At 41.3% G+C, this 20,050-nt stretch overlaps 1 protein-coding gene across 7 annotated transcripts in view; it reads right to left on the reverse strand.

Moving 5' to 3' along the window:
- wipi1 (WD repeat domain, phosphoinositide interacting 1) overlaps positions 1-20,050 on the reverse strand; it is a 67,453-nt gene that overhangs the window by 24,056 nt on the left and 23,347 nt on the right. For 5 of the 7 annotated variants that reach the window (XM_078571075.1, XM_078571074.1, XM_078571079.1 and 2 more), the window contains 6 exons: positions 14,703-14,872; positions 12,863-12,959; positions 10,585-10,682; positions 8,820-8,912; positions 5,170-5,240; positions 3,794-3,901 (listed from right to left, as the gene is read on the reverse strand). In XM_078571075.1, the coding sequence (XP_078427201.1) occupies positions 3,794-3,901; positions 5,170-5,240; positions 8,820-8,912; positions 10,585-10,682; positions 12,863-12,959; positions 14,703-14,872 (637 nt within the window). The remainder of the gene's footprint in view (positions 1-3,793; positions 3,902-5,169; positions 5,241-8,819; positions 8,913-10,584; positions 10,683-12,862; positions 12,960-14,702; positions 14,873-20,050) is intronic. The other 2 variants (XM_078571076.1, XM_078571081.1) reach the window with 1 other exon arrangement.

The raw sequence follows: 20,050 nt of genomic DNA on the forward strand, positions 1-20,050 counted from the left end.
CCTTTAATTACTACTTTCCTTTTTAAATACTCGTAGAAACTCTTAACTATTTCTATATTTCTAGCTAGCTTTCTCTCATACTCTAATTTCTCCCTCATTACACTTTTAGTCATTCTTTGCTGTTTTAAAAATTCTGTCCAATCTTAGGTCCTGCCACTAATCTTCGCTGAATTGTATGCTTTTCTTTCAATTTGATACTTAACTTCCTTAGTTAGCTACTGATGGTGCATCCTTCTCCTAGAGTCTTTCTTTCTCACTGGAATGTATCTTTGCTGAGTGTTATGAAATATCTCTAGACGGCTCTAGACTGCTTCTTGTCCTTTTCCACAGCTGATCCAAATGTTATGATATTTGACTGACAAGAGAGTCAAAGGGTATCGGGGGTAGACAGGAAAGTAGAGGCCACAGCCAGATCAGCCATTATCTTATCAAATAGTGGAGCAGGCTTGTGGGGCCGAATGGCCTGCTCCTGCTCTTAATTTATAATGTTCGTATAATACTACGATCAATGTTTCTTAAATGTTTCCCTAATGACAACTGATTCACTTGACCCACCTCATTCCCCAGAACCCAATCCAGCAACCTCATTGGGTGGGAAACGTTCTGATAAGAAAGCTCTCCTGAACACAGCAGTGATTCTTCCCCCTCTCTTCTCTTTACACGATTACCATCCGAGTTTATATTAGGGTAATTTAAGTCCCCCATTATAACTACTTTCTTGCACCACTCAGTAATTTCCCTGAAAATTTGCTCCTCTAAATCCTACCCACTAGTTGGTGACCTACAGAATATACACAGTAGTGTAATGCTACCTCTATTGTTTTTTTTAAACTCAAACCAAATAAATTCTGTCCTTGACCCCTCCAGAACATCCGCTGTCTCCGTACTGTAATATTCTCTTTAATAAATACTGCCATCTTTCCTTCCCATCTTTATCCCCAAGTCCAGGCACATTTAGTACCCAATCCTGTCCATTTTTGGAACCATAACATCAGATCCTCATGTGACAATTTGCAATTGCAGCTCACCAACTTTATTTAAGATTCATGCATTTACACACATGCACTGCCAAACTATCTTAGACCTTCTTGTATTCACTCTTAGTTTGATCCCACCCAATAATGTGCTACTTATTCATTTACGGGATGTGGGTGTCGCCAGCTAGGTCAGCATTTATTGCCCATAAGCTGGGGATGAGCTGCCTTCCTGAACCACTGCAGTCCATGTGGTATAGGTGCACAAACAGTGCTGTTAGGGAGGGGGGTTCCAGGATTTTGACCCGGTGACAGTGAAAAAACTGCAATATGTTTCCAAGTCAGGGTGGTGAGTGACTTGGAGGGGAACTTCAGGTGGTGGGGTTTCCATGTGTCTGCTGCTCTTGTCCTTCTAGATGGTAGCGGTCGTGGGTTCGGAAGCTGCTGCCAAAAGAACCTTGGTGAGTTTCTGCAGTGCATCTTGTAGATGGTACACACTGCTGCCACTGTTTGTCAGTGGTGGAGGGAGTGAACGTTTGTGGAAAGGGTGCCAATCAAGCGGGCTGCTTTGTTCTGGATGGTGCCAAGTTTCTTGAGTCTTGTTGGAGCTACACTCATCCAGGCAAATGGAGAGTGCTCCATCACACTCTGACTTGTGCCTTATGGATGATGGACAAGCTTTGGGGAGTCAGGAGACGAGTTACTCGCTGCAGGATTCCTAGCCTCTGACCTGCTCTTCTAGCCACAGTATTTATATGGTTAGTCCAGTTCAGTTTCTGATCAATCGTAACCCCCGGGATGTTGATAGTGGTAATGCCATTGAATATCAAGAGGTGATGGTTAGATTGCCTCTTGTTGGAGATGGTCATTGGCTTGCACTTGTGTGGTGTAAATGTTACTTACCACTTGTCAGCCCAAGCCTAGATATTGTCCAAGTTTTGCTGCATTTCGACATGGACTACTTCAGTATCTGAATCATCACAAATGGTGCTGAACATTGTGCAATTATCAGCGAACATCCCCACTGAGATGACTGACCTCCAACAACCACAACCATCTTCCTTTGTGCTAGGTATGACTCCAATCAGTGGAAAGTTTTCCCCCTGACTCCAGTTTTGCTAGGGCTCTTGATGCCACACTTGTTCAATTGCTGTCTTGATGTCAAGGGCAGTAACTCTCACCTCACTACTGGAGTTCAGCTCTTTTGTCCATGTTTGAACCAAGGCTGTAATGAGGTTAGGAGCGGAGTGACCCTGGCGGAACCCAAACTGAGTATCAGTGAACAAGCTATTACTAAGCAAGCGCCGCTTGATAGTGCTGATGATGACCCCCTTCCATTACCTTACTGATGATCGAGAGTAGGCAAATGGGGCGGTAATTGGCCGGGTTGGATTTGTCCTGCTTTTTGTGTACAGGACATACCTGAGCAATTTTCCTCATTGTCAGGTAGATGCCTGTGTTGTAGCTCTGTTTCCCCCAATCCTTTGTGCATCTTGTTTCCCCTTTCTAATGTTACATCCTGGTGTCCACCACCCCCCGCCTTAGTTTAAACCCTGTCCATAGCACTAGTGAACCTTCACAAGAGGACACTGGTTCCAGCTTTGTTGAGGCCTGTACAGGTCCCAACTCCCTGCAGAACTCCCCAAGAATGTAAAGTCCTCCCTCCCTCCCTCGTCATTTCTCCAAGCATGTGTTCATCTGCTCTATCATAATTCAGATAACTAGCAAAGGAACCATGGAGTAAAGGAAGAGTTTTTTTTTTAAACTCAGCAAGTTTTTGTGCCTCAAACAGTCATGGATGCTGCTTCAATAGTAATTTTCTAAACGGTTTGGACATACTCAAACACAAAATTGCAGGGTATAAGGAAAGATCAGAGGCGTGGAACCAGCTTGATAGCTCTTTCAAAAAGCCAGAACTGGCACAACAGGCCATTTGGTCTCTTTCTTTGTGCTAAGATTCTACAATCCAATTACTCCCTTTCCTCCAAAAGTAGATAGTTCTGATTATTGATGGCTTTCTGGTATCTTGCCCAAATCATCTAGAAGCCAGAACAATGAAGTGTTTATAGGCGTGGTGAACATGGATCCAATGCAGACAAGACCAATTCTGTCATTGCCTATTGTCTGTATCCATTGTCAACATATGCATACAGTCAACAGGAGTGAGATGACCATGTAACAAGATGGTCTTTTGCCTCTATGTGTGATAGAGGAGTCTCTTTAGGCACCTACAGAGACAGCACAGCACCTAGCAGCCAAGTAAAGAGAACTACAAATTGCTGATGTAGGTGGTCATGTCTTATAATTACTGGTGATCTGATTCTGTACGGATCTCCCTTACTTATATTGCCAGTGTTGAGCACATGCAGTCAGCACTTAAACAATTACTCTCACAGGAACACAGGCAGATTAACTCAAGACTCAGATGGTGTTGCCAAGAGTTCGTTTTTGCTTAATCTTTCTATTAAATTAATTTCACATTAATTCCCTGCATACATATGCTAGTACTTTCTTGATTGAAGTGGCCAGATATCCAGATTGACTATTTATACAGTCTGATGCAAATCTCTGTTTTTGCACTAAGATTGAGAGGTGATAACGTTGCTCAAATCTGGAGACATGGTGTAAACAAGATGACAGAGTTAATGAATCAGGCATAAAACATCTGAACGTGTATAGCAGAGCCTACGCTGAAAGAACAACTTATAGCAATCTTGTCTTGGCCCTCACTAGCAGTCAAACTGCCCGACAGAAAGTAATGTGAATGATTAAATGTTTAGTCCTGGCTCAGTAGGGAACATATTGAAGGACTACTGTACCTCTGGCTGGGCTGTTCAAGTTTGAAGATATGAATAGTTTCTGTATTACTTGATGCTGACAGGAACTGGGAGTCTCTGCTGAAAGCCAGGGAGCCAATATTTACATACCTGTTGGAGAAGAAAAATTACACTGCAGCATAATCACAATGTGGTAAAGATAAAGGGCATGAATGTGGTGATGAGTGAAATTACTCCCATGTGCAATGCCAGCTTCAAAACAACCTATCACCCAAAATACCTGGGGCAGAAAGGGGAAGTCGGACATTCCTGAATGAACACAAAAATTTAGGGTAAAATCTGTGGGTTTCCACTTTGTTAGTGATACATTTCAGAATTCTGGTATCAAGGCCACAGTGAATCTCCTGTGTATCCCTCTACATTAAAGACGGGTCTGTCTAAAAACATTCCGTGAATTCCATGGGAAATTTTACCCATTCCACATTCATAAAACCTCAGTAGATCCACAGCTGGTGGTGACACATGATCTGCTGAGGCCTAGCAAACGTCCCAGAAGCTCCAACGATAATGACGATTGATCCTAGAGGGAATAGTGTACCTTTGAAATATCCCCAGGTTGCTGTCTTAGCAGTGAACTTCTCATTGATAAAAACAATCTTATTTTTTAAACAAGCCTTGAGATCCCACTTTTGGATTGGAGCGGGTGGGTGGAGAGATCGAAGCGGGCGGCCGCTGCTCCAACGTCAGCCAGATGTCACAGATGTGCTTTTCTAGAAAGTGAGGTTGGGGTGAGATGATCACTGGACATCAATCAGGTTTGGCAGATTTACCGCACCCGAACCCAGGGACACGGAGGTCAACAGAGGTGACGCTCAGATGAGATGAGCTAATTCAGCACAAACCAGGGCTTAAAGCTCCAATTTCTCTGGCGTATCTGGTTTGGTTACTGGCTGGATAAATATTCTGAGCCATTGAAGCAGTCTGACCCATTGCACATCATACGATTACTTCCTACTTATTGAAAATCTGCAGGGGATATGGATAGCATTTAGACAGCATCCACCTTGGAAGAATTCAGGAGGAGGACCTGGAATGAAATTACAAAAAGCAATTTCTTTAATGCTTTAAAAGCATGCTGCTCCTTGAATGGGAGATCCAAGGCCAGAATTATTCCACGTCTAAAGTTCCGCACCTCAGGAAAGCTGCTGAAACCCAGTTCAGACTATTCCCCACAAAGGAAGGGACACAGCTTTCACAGCCAGCACAAAATAGCAATGACACCGACCAAAGAGCTGGCTGTGCACAGGCTCGCCAGGCCAAGCATAAAATACATTTACTTTTTTATTCTACTCATATACAAGAAAAATAGAATCAAGCCTGTCATCACTTTACTTTTTCGAACCCATGCCTGAAATTACCTTTTCATTCCTCTCCTGAATTCATAGAGTTTCTGTCCCTCAGGCGTGGAAAAGACACGAATAACAGTACCCTGCAGAATATTCAGTGAGTGAGTGAAGCTCCGCAATTTACAACCACGTATAGGGCATAAGAGCAATAACCTCATTCAGCACTTCAAAACAGTCAAACTTTTTTTAAAAAAAAATCAGAAACCTGACTATTCCAAATCTCCTGCAATTGTTTTCAATCCAACTTCAAATCTGCAACATTGCATTACTTTCAAACTCCAACAAGTTGGATAACACTAACAAATTAACAGTCCTCACAGAATCATTTGTGATAAAATCATTCTGACATTCACACAAGTGTCTAAAACTGAGGGCAAATGTAATCAAAAATGTGTCAGCAGAAAAACTGCTGAAGTCCTTAATTATGTGGAAGTCTGACTGTGTTAATGAAATGCCAAATTAGCAAAAACGAACATTAAGAGTTCCTGAACCTAGTTCAGATGTTTCCACAAAGAAAGGGAAATGAGAATTAACCGCCCTCTGCTACTTTTATGTGCTTTTAGCAATTAGCTCCACACAATAATAATACAGGCTGGAAGGCAGCCCAGAAACAGAATAAAATATGAAAAGATTAAATCTTATAATGTCACAAAAAGCTTTACTCAGCACCTAAAATACTACTGGATGGAAATGCTGAGCTGTTTAGCACTATAGGGCTGATAAAATCCTGCTGCTGAATGGAAAACTGGGACATAGGATTAAACCTAAAAACCTCAGGTGAACTTCATCATTAATGGATGAGTTGAAAAAAATTGAGAGTGTGTGAACATTGTTAAGCAGGGAAAATGACAGACTCTCCCACACTCATTGGGGGAGACTCTCTCACCCTGGTGTTCATGGGGGAGCCAGAGGGGGGGGTGGGGGGCTCTCTTTCCCCCAGGGCTCACCAGGGGACTCTCTTCCCTATGCTCAGAGTGGTATCTAACTCTAGGTGCCCCTGCAGTTGGTTTCAGAGATCTATCACAGACTAATAGCAGTCCACTGCCACACATTCAGCATTCAGTGGTATAGTGATAACTGCAACAGGCAAGAAGGGAAAAGTATTTTTGAATCTACCTCAGTGGGGGAAATTACCTTAAAAGAAAGGAATTTATTTTTATCCAATCAAAATTCTAACTTTGGTCTATTGATTTGAGAGGTGGCTGTTTGATACACACTAAGAATCATCCGGTGATAATTGTTATGATGAATGCATACAATACATCTCATATAGTAAAATAAAATCACAATGGAGCCAAAGAATTCACAATTAGATAGTTAAGCAGTGAAGAATATGTTTAGGGACGTGGGAAGGACAATAGCAAGCAGAATCTTAAAGGTAATAATCTTTGGATTAATCCCATTCCATGTGCTAGTTAGTTATCAAAACAGGAGTGTAGAGAGCACATGAATGTGTGGTCGGAGAGAGTGTTGGAGGAGGGCTTTAGATTTCTGGGACATTGCGACCAGTTCTGGTGAAGATAGGACTCATACAGACCAGGTGGGTTGTACCTCAATAGAGGCTGGGACCGATGTCCTCTTGGGACAGTTTGCTAATGCTGTTGGGTTTAAACACATTTGGCAGGGGGATGGGAACTAGGATCTAGCATTTGAAAGGAGAAACAAGGTGCAGAAAGGATTGGGAAAGACAAATAGGACAGCAATAAGAAACAAGGACAGCAATGATGGGGTCAGAATAAGAGAGAATGCAAAACAAAAACAGAAATACCTGGAAAAACTCAGCAGGTCTGGCAGCATCGGCGGAGAAGAACAAAGTTGACGTTTTGAGTCCTCATGACCCTTCAACAGAACTAAGTAGAAATAGGAAAGGGGTGAAATATAAGCTGGTTTAAGGGGGAGGGGGGGAAAGAAGGGGGGATTGTTGGGACAAGCAAGCAGTGATAGGAGCAGATAACCAAAAGATGTCACAGACAAAAGAACAAAGAGGTGTTGAAGGTGGTGATATTATCTAAAAGAATGTGCTAATTAAGACTGGAGAGCAGGACGAGCAAGGTAGCTCTAGTGGGGGTGGGGTGAAATAAACCATGGGTGGAATACATTTAAAATAATGGAAATAGGTGGGAAAAGAAAAATCTATATAAATTATTGGAAAAAGCAAAAGGGAGGGGGAAGAAACGGAAAGAGGGTGGGGGATGGAGGAGAGAGTTCAAGATCTAAAGTTGTTGAACTCAATATTCAGTCCGGAAGGCTGTAAAGTGCCTAGTCAGAAGACGAGGTGCTGTTCCTCCAGTTTACGTTGAATAATGCAGCAAGCCAACGACAGACATGTGGGCAAGAGAGCAGGGTGGAGTGTTAAAATGGCAAGCGACAGGGAGGTCTGGGTCATTCTTGCTGACAGACCGAAGGTATTCTGCAAAGCGGTCGCCCAATCTGCGTTTGGTCTCTCCAATGTAGAGGAAACCGCATTGGGAGCAACGAATAGATTTTTCTTTTCCCACCTATTTCCATTATTTTTAAATGTATTCCACCCATGGTTTATTTCACCCCACCCCCACTAGACCTACCTTGCTCGTCCTGCTCTCCAATCTTAATTAGCACATTCTTTTAGATAATATCACTACCTTCAACACCTCTTTGTTCTTTTGTCTGTGACATCTTTTTGTTATCTGCTCCTATCACTGCTTGCTTGTCCCAACAACCCCCCCCTTCTCCCCCCCACTTAAACCAGCTTATATTTCACCCCTTTCCTATTTCTACTTAGTTCTGTTGAAGGGTCATGAGGACTCGAAACGTCAACTTTTTCTTCTCCGCCGATGCTGCCAGATCTGCTGAGTTTTTCCAGGTATTTCTGTTTTTGTTTTGGATTTCCAGCATTCACAGTTTTTTGTTTTTATATAAGAGAGAATGCAATTGGGTCCAAATTAGGTTTACTGTGCATATATATTTGTCACACTCTATTGATTCATAAGGTTGATGAGCTGCATGCACAGATAGCAATATGGAATTATGTTGTTGTGGTGATACTGGAGACCTGGACACAAAAAAAAAGGGCAGGACTGAGTACTAAATATGTCTGGATACAGGTGTTCATGAAGGATAGAGAAAAAAGATGGGGGGATGGCATTATTGATTAAGGAGAATATTACAGTTCTGGAGAAAGGGGTCAAGACAGAATTTATTTGGATAGAGTTAAGACACAATAGAGGTACACTACTGGATGCATTTTATAGGCTACCACTTAGTGGGAACAATATAGAGGAGCATATATGCAGGAAAATTACAGAAGGTGCAAAAATTATAGAATAGTGATAATGGGGGACCTGTAACTATTCCAATATGTACTAGTGTAAAAGGAAGATGGGGAAAGAGTCTCTGAAGTGTGTTCTGGAGAAACTTCTTCATAAGTATGTTTCTGGCCTAACAAGAAAAGATGCATTGTTAGATCTGGTTCTGTGATGATCCAAGTGGATTAATTGTCGATAGAGGAACATTTAGGGAACAGTGATCATAGTATCATAAGGTTCAGGTTAGCATGGAACAGGACAAAAAGTTGGAAGAGGAAAAACAAAATTGGAAGAAGGCCATTTGTAGATAGCTGGCACAGACATGTCAGGCCAAATGGCCTCCTTCTGTGCTGTACCCATTCTATGATTCTATAATACCTTTTCTGAGGCACTTGCCAGTTTTGAACCTGTGAAGTTGAAGGTCAGTGCAGCAAGTGGACCATCATGTGCAGGGATTACGGAAACACTGTGCTGTTAGAAGAAAATGAGAAAAATCAGCTGACTATTAAAACAATCACATTAAAAAGCTATAAATGACAGCTAATTAAAATAAGATGGTTTGAGCTGGACAGTTTTTAAGCAGAGAATTTAGTAAGTGAAATTACTATTTCAGATTGGGCACAAATTTTCAGTAAACAAGAAATGTGCCTTTATATGGCATCTTTTGTGATCTCAGGGTGCTCCAAAACACTTTCTTTACAGGCAATTAATTACTTTTAAGTGCCATCACAGTTGTATAAAAATGTGGCAGCCAATTTGTCTCACAAACGATAAGTGACCAGGTAATCTGTTATAGTAATGTTGCTTGAGGGATGAATATTTGAAATTTCCCTGCTCTTCTTTGAATTATTCATTCTCTTTTTACATCCAGCTGAGAGGGTAGTTGATGCTTCAGTTTAATGAATTGAACTATCAACATGAATTATGTACTCAAAACTCTGGACTGCGACTTGAACCCACAACCATTTGTCTCAGAGATGACAGTGTTATCCATTGAACCACAGATGACACCTGGCTTCGTTTCATTAATAATTAGTTGTTTGGTATTCAGAACTTGAGTATTGCTAATATAAAAAGAAAGAGGCATTTTGTCAAATCTTTTCATCTTGAACTCATCAGGACAATTTGGAATCATACAATGTAAGGGAAACAAAAATTTATACTGTAGAAGAAAAGAATGCTGATTGGTTTGCAAGTGGACTCTGATTGGTAGAGGCATTGCCATGGAGAATGCACCAGTTGATGGTAACTGACAGTTAACTGCCAAGCATCGTTTGACATTTAAACCAGGCATCTTGATTCGGATTGGTCAAGGTATTGCCCTGAGGAATGAACCAGTAAATGGCTGTCACTTATTTTGTTTAGCTGAAACAGGCACTATATGTATACATGTTCTTTCTGTCTGCAAAGAACAGGACCTTGTATATTAATATATGTAGCTTCCAGTACATGCAAATGAACCACACTTTGCATCTGACTGACATCTTAAACTGGTTGTCAGCGTAATTCTTAGCACACTAAGGATCATTTAGCAAATGTAGCTCAATTGCAGAATCACATCTAATGTTGGACACTGTGTTTTGAGTTTTGCAAACATGGGCTGTACCTTGCCCTTTGTGAACAATGGAAGGGACATGCTGTTTGATATGATCTGCTGTCAAGCTTATCACACAAATGAATAATGTGGTATATGAATTTTGGTACCAATGTGATGCTAGGTATATAGATCGTACGTCCTAAAGATTGGCGGATCAAACAGCATGTCCCTTCTGTTGTTTGCAACGGGCAAGATACAGACTGTAACCGATCAGCCCGTGCTTGCAAAACTCAAAGTACAGAATCCAACATTAGATGTGATTCCACGATTGGACAACATTTGCTAAATAATCGCACCATGTTAAGAATTACGCTGAATCAATTTAAGATTGTCAGTCAGGCTTTCAGTGTGGTGCATTTACATGTACTGGAAGCTACATATATTAATACACAGGACCCTGTTCTTTGCAGATAGAAAGAACATGTACACACATTGTACCTGTTTCAGCTAAACAAAATAAGTGACAGCCATTCACTAGTTCATTCCTCAGTTAAGTTGTAATGCAACCATTACTGTCACCCACTTACCCGCAAAGTACAGACTCACCAAGTTATTTGCATCATAAATCACTATCTCCCCTATTGTGGCATTGCCAGGATATGCCAAATAGGAGTTGGAATGATTGATGGAAAGTGCACAGAGACCTGGGAAGAACAGACAAAACAGGACGTTACAATGCTCAGCATGTGATATTGCATTAGTGATGCTACATCCCTGTCCTTCATGCACTCAGAATGAACGGAATAAAGTATGAATCTAACAGAACAAAGTGGGAACACAGTAAACATCAGGCTCATTCACAGTGGTGCATGAATAGCTTCAGAGTTGTCCTTGTCAGAAAGGTAGTGCAATAGTGAAAACATAAATGCATGGCATCAAATGTGTCATTAAAAGGATATAACAGTGAACTGTTATAGCAGAGTGGGATGTGAAACAATCAGTCTTACATTCTCACTCCACTCTAATGTTAAGTAAAAAGAAAAAAAATTGCATCAACATAGCACTTAGCACTGCCCATAGCTTTGGATGTCACTAAATTGCTTCTCAGCCAATAAATTACTTCTGAAATGCAATCAATGATGTGTTGTAGACAAACATGGCAACCAATTTCTGCATAGCAAGGTCCCACAAACAGCAATGGGAGAAACAGCAGTTCATCTGTTTTGGTTATATTAGTTGAGCAATAAATATTTGGTCAGAACACCAGGAGAACTCCACTGAAAGTCTTCAAATACTGCCATGGGATTTTTTTTTACATCCACCCGTACACTCAGTTTGGGTCAGTTTCACATCCCTCCCGAAAGCACCATCTACAATGCAGCATTCACACGGTTAAGTGCCAGTCTAGATTATGGTTGTGAATTTCTCCAGAGCTGTTTCTGCCCCGCTGCTTTAACTGCACTCAATGTAGCTGAAATTGCACTTCTGTTTCATATTTCTAATAACTAAGGCATTAAATTAGAGGCATTTCACTGCTCACAGTGGTCATTCAAACCGATATGACAATAAGAACAAGCTGAGGGCTCCAGTTCATTAGTGAACCTGCATTATGTGCATGTGTTTTGTAGGTAAATATTCCACCTCTCTCATTTGTTCTCACTTTGAGAGCATTTTTCTCTCTTTCTCTCACCCTCAAGCCCCTTTCTCTTTTGGAAAGTGCCTCTCTTTTGGTGGACAAATATCTAGTTCTGCTTGTTGGTTTCTGTGCATGTATCATTATAAGCATCTGCTTCTACCTCCATCTTCTTCCCTTCTGCCACTTCCCTCACATAAAAGACTTATTCAAAGAAGAGAAAATGGTTGCCAGCTGATATATCTACACAGAGAGGAAAGCCCTAGATTCTGACAAAGCAGATACTGTAGGGGCATGCGTCATGGGCACTCTGTTCAGTTAAACCTGGCAGGCAAGAGAAGAGAGGCCCAAAAGGGTAAGAATTAAAATTATTTTTGTGGGGTCAGGAGAAGCAGGAGAGCTTTATAAGAATGTGAGCCACTGCTGCCCTGGACTTCAGACATTATGGATAACAGCCCTGAATTTGGATTAAACATTAGCCAGATCATTTGTGCTTCAAAATTCTCTTTTCTTTACCTTTCACTAACAACATTAAACTTCACCCATATTGCCAAACAACAGCTCAAGCCTAATTATAATAGTGCATAAAGCACTGTTCTATTGCTGTGTTGAATTGAGTACAACTGTGGCTGTTGGAAGCTACTTTGGTTTAAATATAATCACAGCTTTGACAAAGGCAAAAATACTATGCCCAGGAAATTGCTACACTTTTCTACTTCTTCTGAGAATAATGCCACAAGTGGCAGATTATTTTCTTTTATAAGTTGCTATCTCTCCTCATTGGAATAAAGAAGATTCAAAATATAGCTGCGACTGCATTTCAAAAAACAGCCGGTCAGTTGATTGTGTCAGTCATTTTTAAATAGTAAACTCATGACTAAGGTCAGAATATATGCAGTCAGCAAGGGGACAAGGGAAAATGGCTTTCCCCAGAGAATGATTAGAATGTGGAACGAGCGACCACATGGACTAGTTGAGATGAATGGCTAGATCCATTTAAGGGGAAGTTGGAGAATGGAATAGAAGGTGATGTTGACAGGGTTACATAAAGAAAGGCAGGAGATGGTTTGAATGGAACATAAACACCAGCAGAGACCAGTTGGGCTGATGGCCTGTTTCTAAGTTGTATATTTTCTGAAATTCTCTCATTTACATGCTTGATGCCATAGCTAGGTTGTAGTGACACGAAGGCGCCTTCTGGAATCTTGAGTCCAGATATTCGGTTACTGATTGCAAACAATTTTCACCCACCTGTGCGGTTTGGTGGTATATCTTGAATGGTTTTCAGTAACTTCAAGTCCTTGATGTTATGAATGTAAATGGCCTCCTCCAAACAAACTATCAGCCTCTGTAGTGGGAAAATAAGAGTTAAATATAACCTGGGGGTTTAGATAATTTTGGTCTCGATTAGCATGGTACCTGTAAAAAAAAACTGAGAAACAGCATTTTCAAGAACCTGAGCCTGCACATGGCATTCTGTTGCTGTGCAGCTGCTGCTACACATTCAATCGCAATACATGATGCTTGTGTGGACAATAAACAACACAGACTGTTTGGGCTGAATGGCCTGCTTCTCTTTCCTGTGTTGTAATTTCTATGTAAGATTATCCAATTTTTGGGAGGTACAGAATAACACAATCAGATAATAATAATGCAGCCAGTCTTCCCTCAATTCTGATTGGCCTAACAAACACATTTTGAATTAAATCTCAAAGTAATCTACTTACATTTTAACTGGAAAACATGAGTATATTATATTAGGGAGTGACAGCTGCCACTCACACTTGACTCAAGAACTCAGATGTCGGTGCAGACTCGATGGGCTGAAGGGCCTCTTCTGCACTCTGTGATTCTGTGAACTGGCTCTGGATTACCGAGTAGCAAATAGGGAATTAGCACCATATGTACCATCAGCATAGACCTGCAGTGTGCACCCTGCTCTTACAGCATAAAGGAATCCTTTTGTTGTTACCTGGAGTACAGAGACTGCTTAAGGTTTACAAAATCAATGAAGTGCTGCTGACAACTGAAGGGAGGGGAGAATGAAAGAAATGAGAAAGAAAGAGCTTGCATTAATATAGTGCCTTACATGACCTCACGATTCCCAAAGGTGTTTCTAAGCCAGTGAATTACTCTGAAGCATAGTCACTGTTGTAATGTAGGAAATGTCACAGCTCGTTTACACACAGCAAGATTCCATAAACAGCAATAAGACAAATGTTTGCCAGGTCACAGGGAGCTCTCCCCTGCTCTTCATCAAATACATCTTTTCATCCACCTGAGAGGGGAGACAGGGCCTAAACTTGAGGTCTCAACTGAAATTGGTATCACTGACAATGCAGTACTCCCCCTATACCGCACTGGAGTCTCAGGCTAGATTTGTGCTCAAGTCCCAAAGTGGGGTTAAGTCAAAGGTGAGAATGCTAGCACTCAGCAAATAATAGCTTTATGGTGGGGACGGGCAAAGAGAGAAGTGGAACATTGTGCAATCCTGCTTTCAAGAAAATAGCTCAAAAGTCACACTGATGGCCTTCTTGCATAAGTATACTTGCACTAATGGTAGTTGCAGTCTTGTGCACTATATTTAACACTTGTGGCTCTGATAGTATACCATTGTTTTGGCTCTTGAACTTATAAGCCACGTCTGCTTTAAAGGCACTTGCTGTTGAACCTTATGTTTAAAGCATGCAATCAAGTGTGAGCATCACGTTCCCTTGTTGTTAGTTGTAGCTAAAAATAAAAACTTTGGTTGTTAGGGAACAGTGCCAGGTAAAATGTAAATGGGCAAAATGTGTTGGGAGGGTCAATACTCTCCCAAAACAGGTACTAAATTATCTTCACTTTAATTCCCAGCATTTTGTTTGACTACCAATACTGTTGCTTATTCAAAACAATCTCACAATTGAGAAAGGGCAGCCACTTAATACAGGGTGCTTCTGACCTGCAGCCTGAATGTTATAAAGTATATTCTGTATATTACTGGAATGTGGTCCCCATTATCTCAGTCTCTGATTTTTCTTATTACCTATAGGGTATGGGTGACCTAGCTGAAGTTAACAGTACTGCCCGCTGGGCTGTGACCCCCTCTTACCTGTCTGTTCAGCCTAACGGTGAGGATGGTATTGGAATAGCTGTAGTTGCAAATCTCAGTCCCTTTCTTGAAATGATAAACGTTCATCCTCTGTGGTGTCGAGAGGCTGACAATGACCACCAGGCTGCTGGAAAACAGCCGTTCCACAATATACACATCAGGTGCGTCTGCTGCATGGGGAGAAAGTGAAGGGGAGGTGGGGGGTGGAGAGAGAGAGAAAAAAAGAGGAATGAAACAAGAATGTTAGACTCATGAAAAGCAACTGTGCTGTAGCTGTCAGCAATGTCGGAGTGAAAACTCTCTTGTGGCTCATTGGGTTAAGACAGTCAATAGCTGAGCCATACAAAAAAGGGATCCAGATTCAATCCATATGTTACTGCGAGCATTTAACATTCCTATATTGGGGGAGAAAGAAAAACTGACAGAGAATAAGGAAAGGAACAACTTGCATTTCTACAGAGCCTTTCATATCCTTTTCAGGATCAGAAACTGAACTGGACCAGCCAAATAAATACCGTGGCTATAAGGGCTGAACAGAGGCTGGGAATTTTGCAGTGAATAACTCACCTCCTGATTCCCCAAACCCTGTCTACCATTCAAAAGACATAAGTCAGGAGTGTGATGGAATATGCTCCACTTCTATGAGTGAATGCAGCCCTAACAACAATTAAGCAACTTGACACCATCCAGAACAAAACAGCCAGTTTGATCGGCATCCCCTACCACCACCTTCAACATTCAATCCTTCCACCACCAGCATACAGTGGCTGCAGTGTGAAACATCTACAAGATGCACTGTTGCAACCTACCAAGCCTCCTTCGACATAGCTTCCAAACCCACGACTTCTATCACCTAGAAGAACAAGAGCAGCAGCCACATGGGAACACCACCAGCGGTAAATCGCGCACCATCCTGACATGGAACTATATCGCCGTTCCTTCACTGTTGCTGCATCAAAATCCAGGAACTCCCTACCTCACATCACTCTGGGTGTACCTACACCACATGGACTCCAGCAGTTCGAGGTAGAGCTTCACAACCTTCTTAAGGGCATTTAGGGATGGATGATGAGTGCTGGCCTTGCCTGTGATGCTCACAACCCAAGAATGAATAAAAAAAATTGAATGGGCTGTTGTTGGTATTTTGTTATAAACTTTGTTTTCCTTCTATTTTCAATCATCATTGCATCATTAATTTTAGAATACTGCCATGCAGAAACCAATATGCACCATTCAGATTACAAGGTTGCCTCAGAGATATACCATTCATTATTAAAATAGTAGAAGAAATGCATGCTATGTTATATACAACAAGAGCAAGCAGCAGATGGCTAAAATATAAATCAGCCTCTTAATTTAGTGTCACCTACAAACTTGGCTATACAACGCCCAATTCCTTCATCCAGGTGAATAGTATACATGATAATAATATACTGGTTATGCTCCAGATTCCTGGGGAATATCAACTGATGCATCTCACCACTCAGAAGATTCCTTTTTCCCCTACTCTTGGTCATCCATCTCCCAAGTTTACGTCCGATTTGGTGTACTTTAACCTTTTACTAATAACTTCTCGTGCGGAATTTTGGAAGTCCGCAAATATCCATTGACTCTCCCCTGCCCGCCATGCTCATGACTGCCTCAAAAAATTCAACTAGAATAGTCACACATGGCCTTTCTTTCATAAACCCCTTTGATGAGTTCATATTTGTCTAGGTGCTCAGTAACTCCATCCATGATAACTCCATTCATGATAACTGGTTTCAATAACTTCCCACAACTGATGTTAATCGATATCTTTCTCCCTACCTCCTTAAATAATGGAGTGTCACATGTAATTTTACAATCCAAAGGCATAACTCAACTATTTCTTTTAATTTTTTGGTTGAAAACTATTATGTCCAGGAGATTTGACTTATCTTAAGACAAAGTAATCATTTAACAAGTCTGCCATTTCCTTATTCGCCATTATCTCATCTGCATCTGTCTTTAATGGACACACAGTCACCTTTGCCACTGTTTATAAAAAAAAGTTTCCAGCACTTAAGTGAGGACAAGCCCTCCTAGGGCTGGTTTGGGTCAAGGACTGAACTCAGTGGCCCTCATTAAGGGTTGGACACTGGATCCGGGTAACATTTACCATTAATATGACTGACTGTAAATGTGGCACGAAGCTGCTGCACTCTGCCTTAATTTTCAGTTGTCATAGGTATTTTTATGTGCAATCACATTTTAAGCACAATTTTGGCTGTAGCTGTCCTGTAAAAACAAGTATTTTGGGCTGCATGTGGGTATGATGCCCTCTTTTGAAACTTTTGCTCTGCACTCTCAAACTCAAGTTTTTGTAATTGGTCCATTAATCAGGGATTTACAAAAATAAATCCTCGATTTGCTCTTGGCTTTGTGATATTTTATGAATGTTGGTGATACTTTTGAAAAATTTGGATTTAAAACAAGACGAAGAGAGGAAGGGAATAATGTGTAGGGTGTTGTTTTATTCTGCTAATGCAGCTCAGATGAAATTTTTTTCCTTTATTGTCATACCAACTTACGTATTCTGCAAACTGAGCTTGTCCTATCAGTGTCTGAATTTCTTTGAATATATAGGTTATTTCTTGTGTTTTTGCACACAGGCAGTCAAGGTCAGAAGTGAGGTTTGTCACGGCCTTTTACAGTTTGTTGCCACCATATATGTTGAGGGTCATGATGTAGACCTCAAGGGGCCTGTCTCTATGCTACTTACGCTAAGCAACATATTGAGACTGACTAGCGTTCTGGTCAAACACAATTACATGAAGTTTATTACTAGCAACAACTATATACAGCTCTGCACAGGCCTTGATCTAGCCTGGGTCCTAACAGTTACACAGGCTGATTACTTGACTATATGCCTGACCCATAAGGTATACATAAAGTCTTACTGATACAGAGTCACAGACAGCAGTGAACATCTGCAGTAGGGATCACAGGCAATAGTCAACATCTAACATGGAGGCTGTACCTTTTATCCTGCAGCCTTACAGATGGTGATGTCACTATGCAGCTTCTTAAAGGTGCATGGCATTGCCTGCATTGGCACGCATACAATATCACAAGGTTCAAGACACATGGATGTACTTCAGACCCAATTTTAAGGAAATATATTCTTTGTTCTTATATTTCAAATTACTACATCCAATGATGGGAGTGCACGATTGCAGCCAGACTCTCTACCCCTTGAGCAACTTTCTCATTTGGCCAGTGTTCTGTGGACAAGTATTTATTTCTGCTCGTTGGTTTCTGTGCATGTACAGCAGTTTCCCCCGCTGCCACCAACCGCTGACAGCCGTGCATGCATCACATGCTCCAGTCCTCCACTGGCCCCACATATGCCAGGCTCCGCCCACCAACCAAATCAGAAAAATACGGACAGACAAAACCTGCATTATTGTGGAAAAAAAACTGTATTATTATAGATTACTCATCACTCATGTGGTTGCATACAATATCAAGATCAGGTATAGGCTTCAGCTGAAGTGAGATTAAATAGAGGAGAAATGGGACCAGCACGTGCAGACTAAATTCAGACCCAATTTTAAAGTCGTACAATCTTACATTTTTATATCCCATATAAACTTCTATATGCACAATTGTAATGGACTGTGTCCATAGTCACACTGTAATGAAACCTCCTGCCTGGGGCACTCTCCACTAAACGGGGGGGCTGTCTTTATAGTGTGACAGGTTTACATAGGCAGATTCCAAGGATATTGGAATTTATAATGAACAAATGTTGACAAGAAGCACACATTGTTAGATTTTTAATATGTTATGGATAGATATTTTACTGAGGACCATATACAAGCAGAAGCAGCTTGTTTTGTGTTAGTATTTGCAAGAACACATAAAAAAGCCTGATGCTATCTCCAGGGTCGATTATAGGGACTATTTGTACAGAAGATGATTTCCCAAGCAGGAAGTGTCTCAAAACCAGCAACTATTAAGTAATTTTATCATGGATTTCCTCCCCTCAAAATCTACACACATTCAGAAACTATTGAGGTCTTGCTCTAGCTACTGAAAAAGGGAAGAATTCATGTCAGATGGAAGGCAGATGACAGGGAAGGGGAAAGTAACCATCCAGGGAATTGATGCTATTGGAAATTTAGAGGCCAGGCACTGTAGAAAAAGGAGATAGATAATGTCGGAGTACATTAGAGTAGAGAGGTACAATTCACAAAAGGAAAAAACAGTTCGGACCAGTGCTCTTATTTCCTAGTTTTTAATGTTTTCCCCTTCTGGGAATGAATGTGATAAATAGATAAAACACAGAGTGATTATGTAGAAATGCAGTTTTGGGGGAAGACAGAAGATTGGGAGGAAATATTGTGGACAGGGCAGATATAAAGAGAAGACAGGAGATGTAAAGAGCGGATCTGGATTAACTGCTTTCAACTAGAACTCAGAGAAGTTTCTCATAAGCCTGTAACAGATTTAGATTTTTGGTCTTCAAAACTTGTTATATTTTCTTCACCAGAGCACTCAGACATTGAGAATCTTTATCCATGATCACAGAGGGGGATTTTGTTACCAGTGGAAGTCAGGTCTGGAAATAGAGAAAACAAATGCGGAGACCAAAAGGTGCTGCCAGTTGCATTACTATATCATAGAGACTAGTGGGTTCCAGATCTCATGCCTGAGTGTTATTTGATTTCAATGGGCATGATATGAAACACTATAATTGGCTGCAGCACCCTTGGCTACACAAGCGGGGAGAATGAATAGACCAGAGCTCAGAGTTTCTTTGTGAAGAGAATGGTTAGAAAATGGAACTCACCACTACAAGGGAGAGCTGTGGTAAATAGATAAGCACACAAGGGAGCAAGGATTAGAAGGATATGTTGATGGAATTAGATGAGTTAAATGAAGAGAAGAGGCTCATGTTGCAGCATAAACAGCAACATAGCCCTTTGTGCTAAATGGGTCCGTTTCTGTGTTGGAAATCCTTTGACTGGCTGAACTGTTGAAGGGTAGCAGGGATAGGATCAACCGTTCATGCATTCAATGATTGCACCGCCATATTAACAATCACGATTCAAAAGGGTCTAGGTTCCACCACCAGAAGTAGAGATCATGGGTCCTATCCCAAATCTCAGTGTCAGCGCCTAGTTCAGACACAGTAGAGGCTCCTGCCGGTTTGTCAACAGGAACATCAGGCCTTTTGTGGCCTTTGGAGGTCCATTGCAGAACCCATTGCAGCTCTCAGCTGGAGGGCGCAATTGGAAAAGATTCCTAGGCAGCCAGGCTACTCTTCACAATACATTCCCAAAACTATCCACGAACATGAGTGAGGTGTGGGCAGTGAGAGG

Source organism: Cetorhinus maximus, chromosome 24 (genome assembly GCF_964194155.1).
Source record: "Cetorhinus maximus chromosome 24, sCetMax3.hap1.1, whole genome shotgun sequence".
Taxonomy (NCBI): Eukaryota; Metazoa; Chordata; class Chondrichthyes; order Lamniformes; family Cetorhinidae; genus Cetorhinus; species Cetorhinus maximus.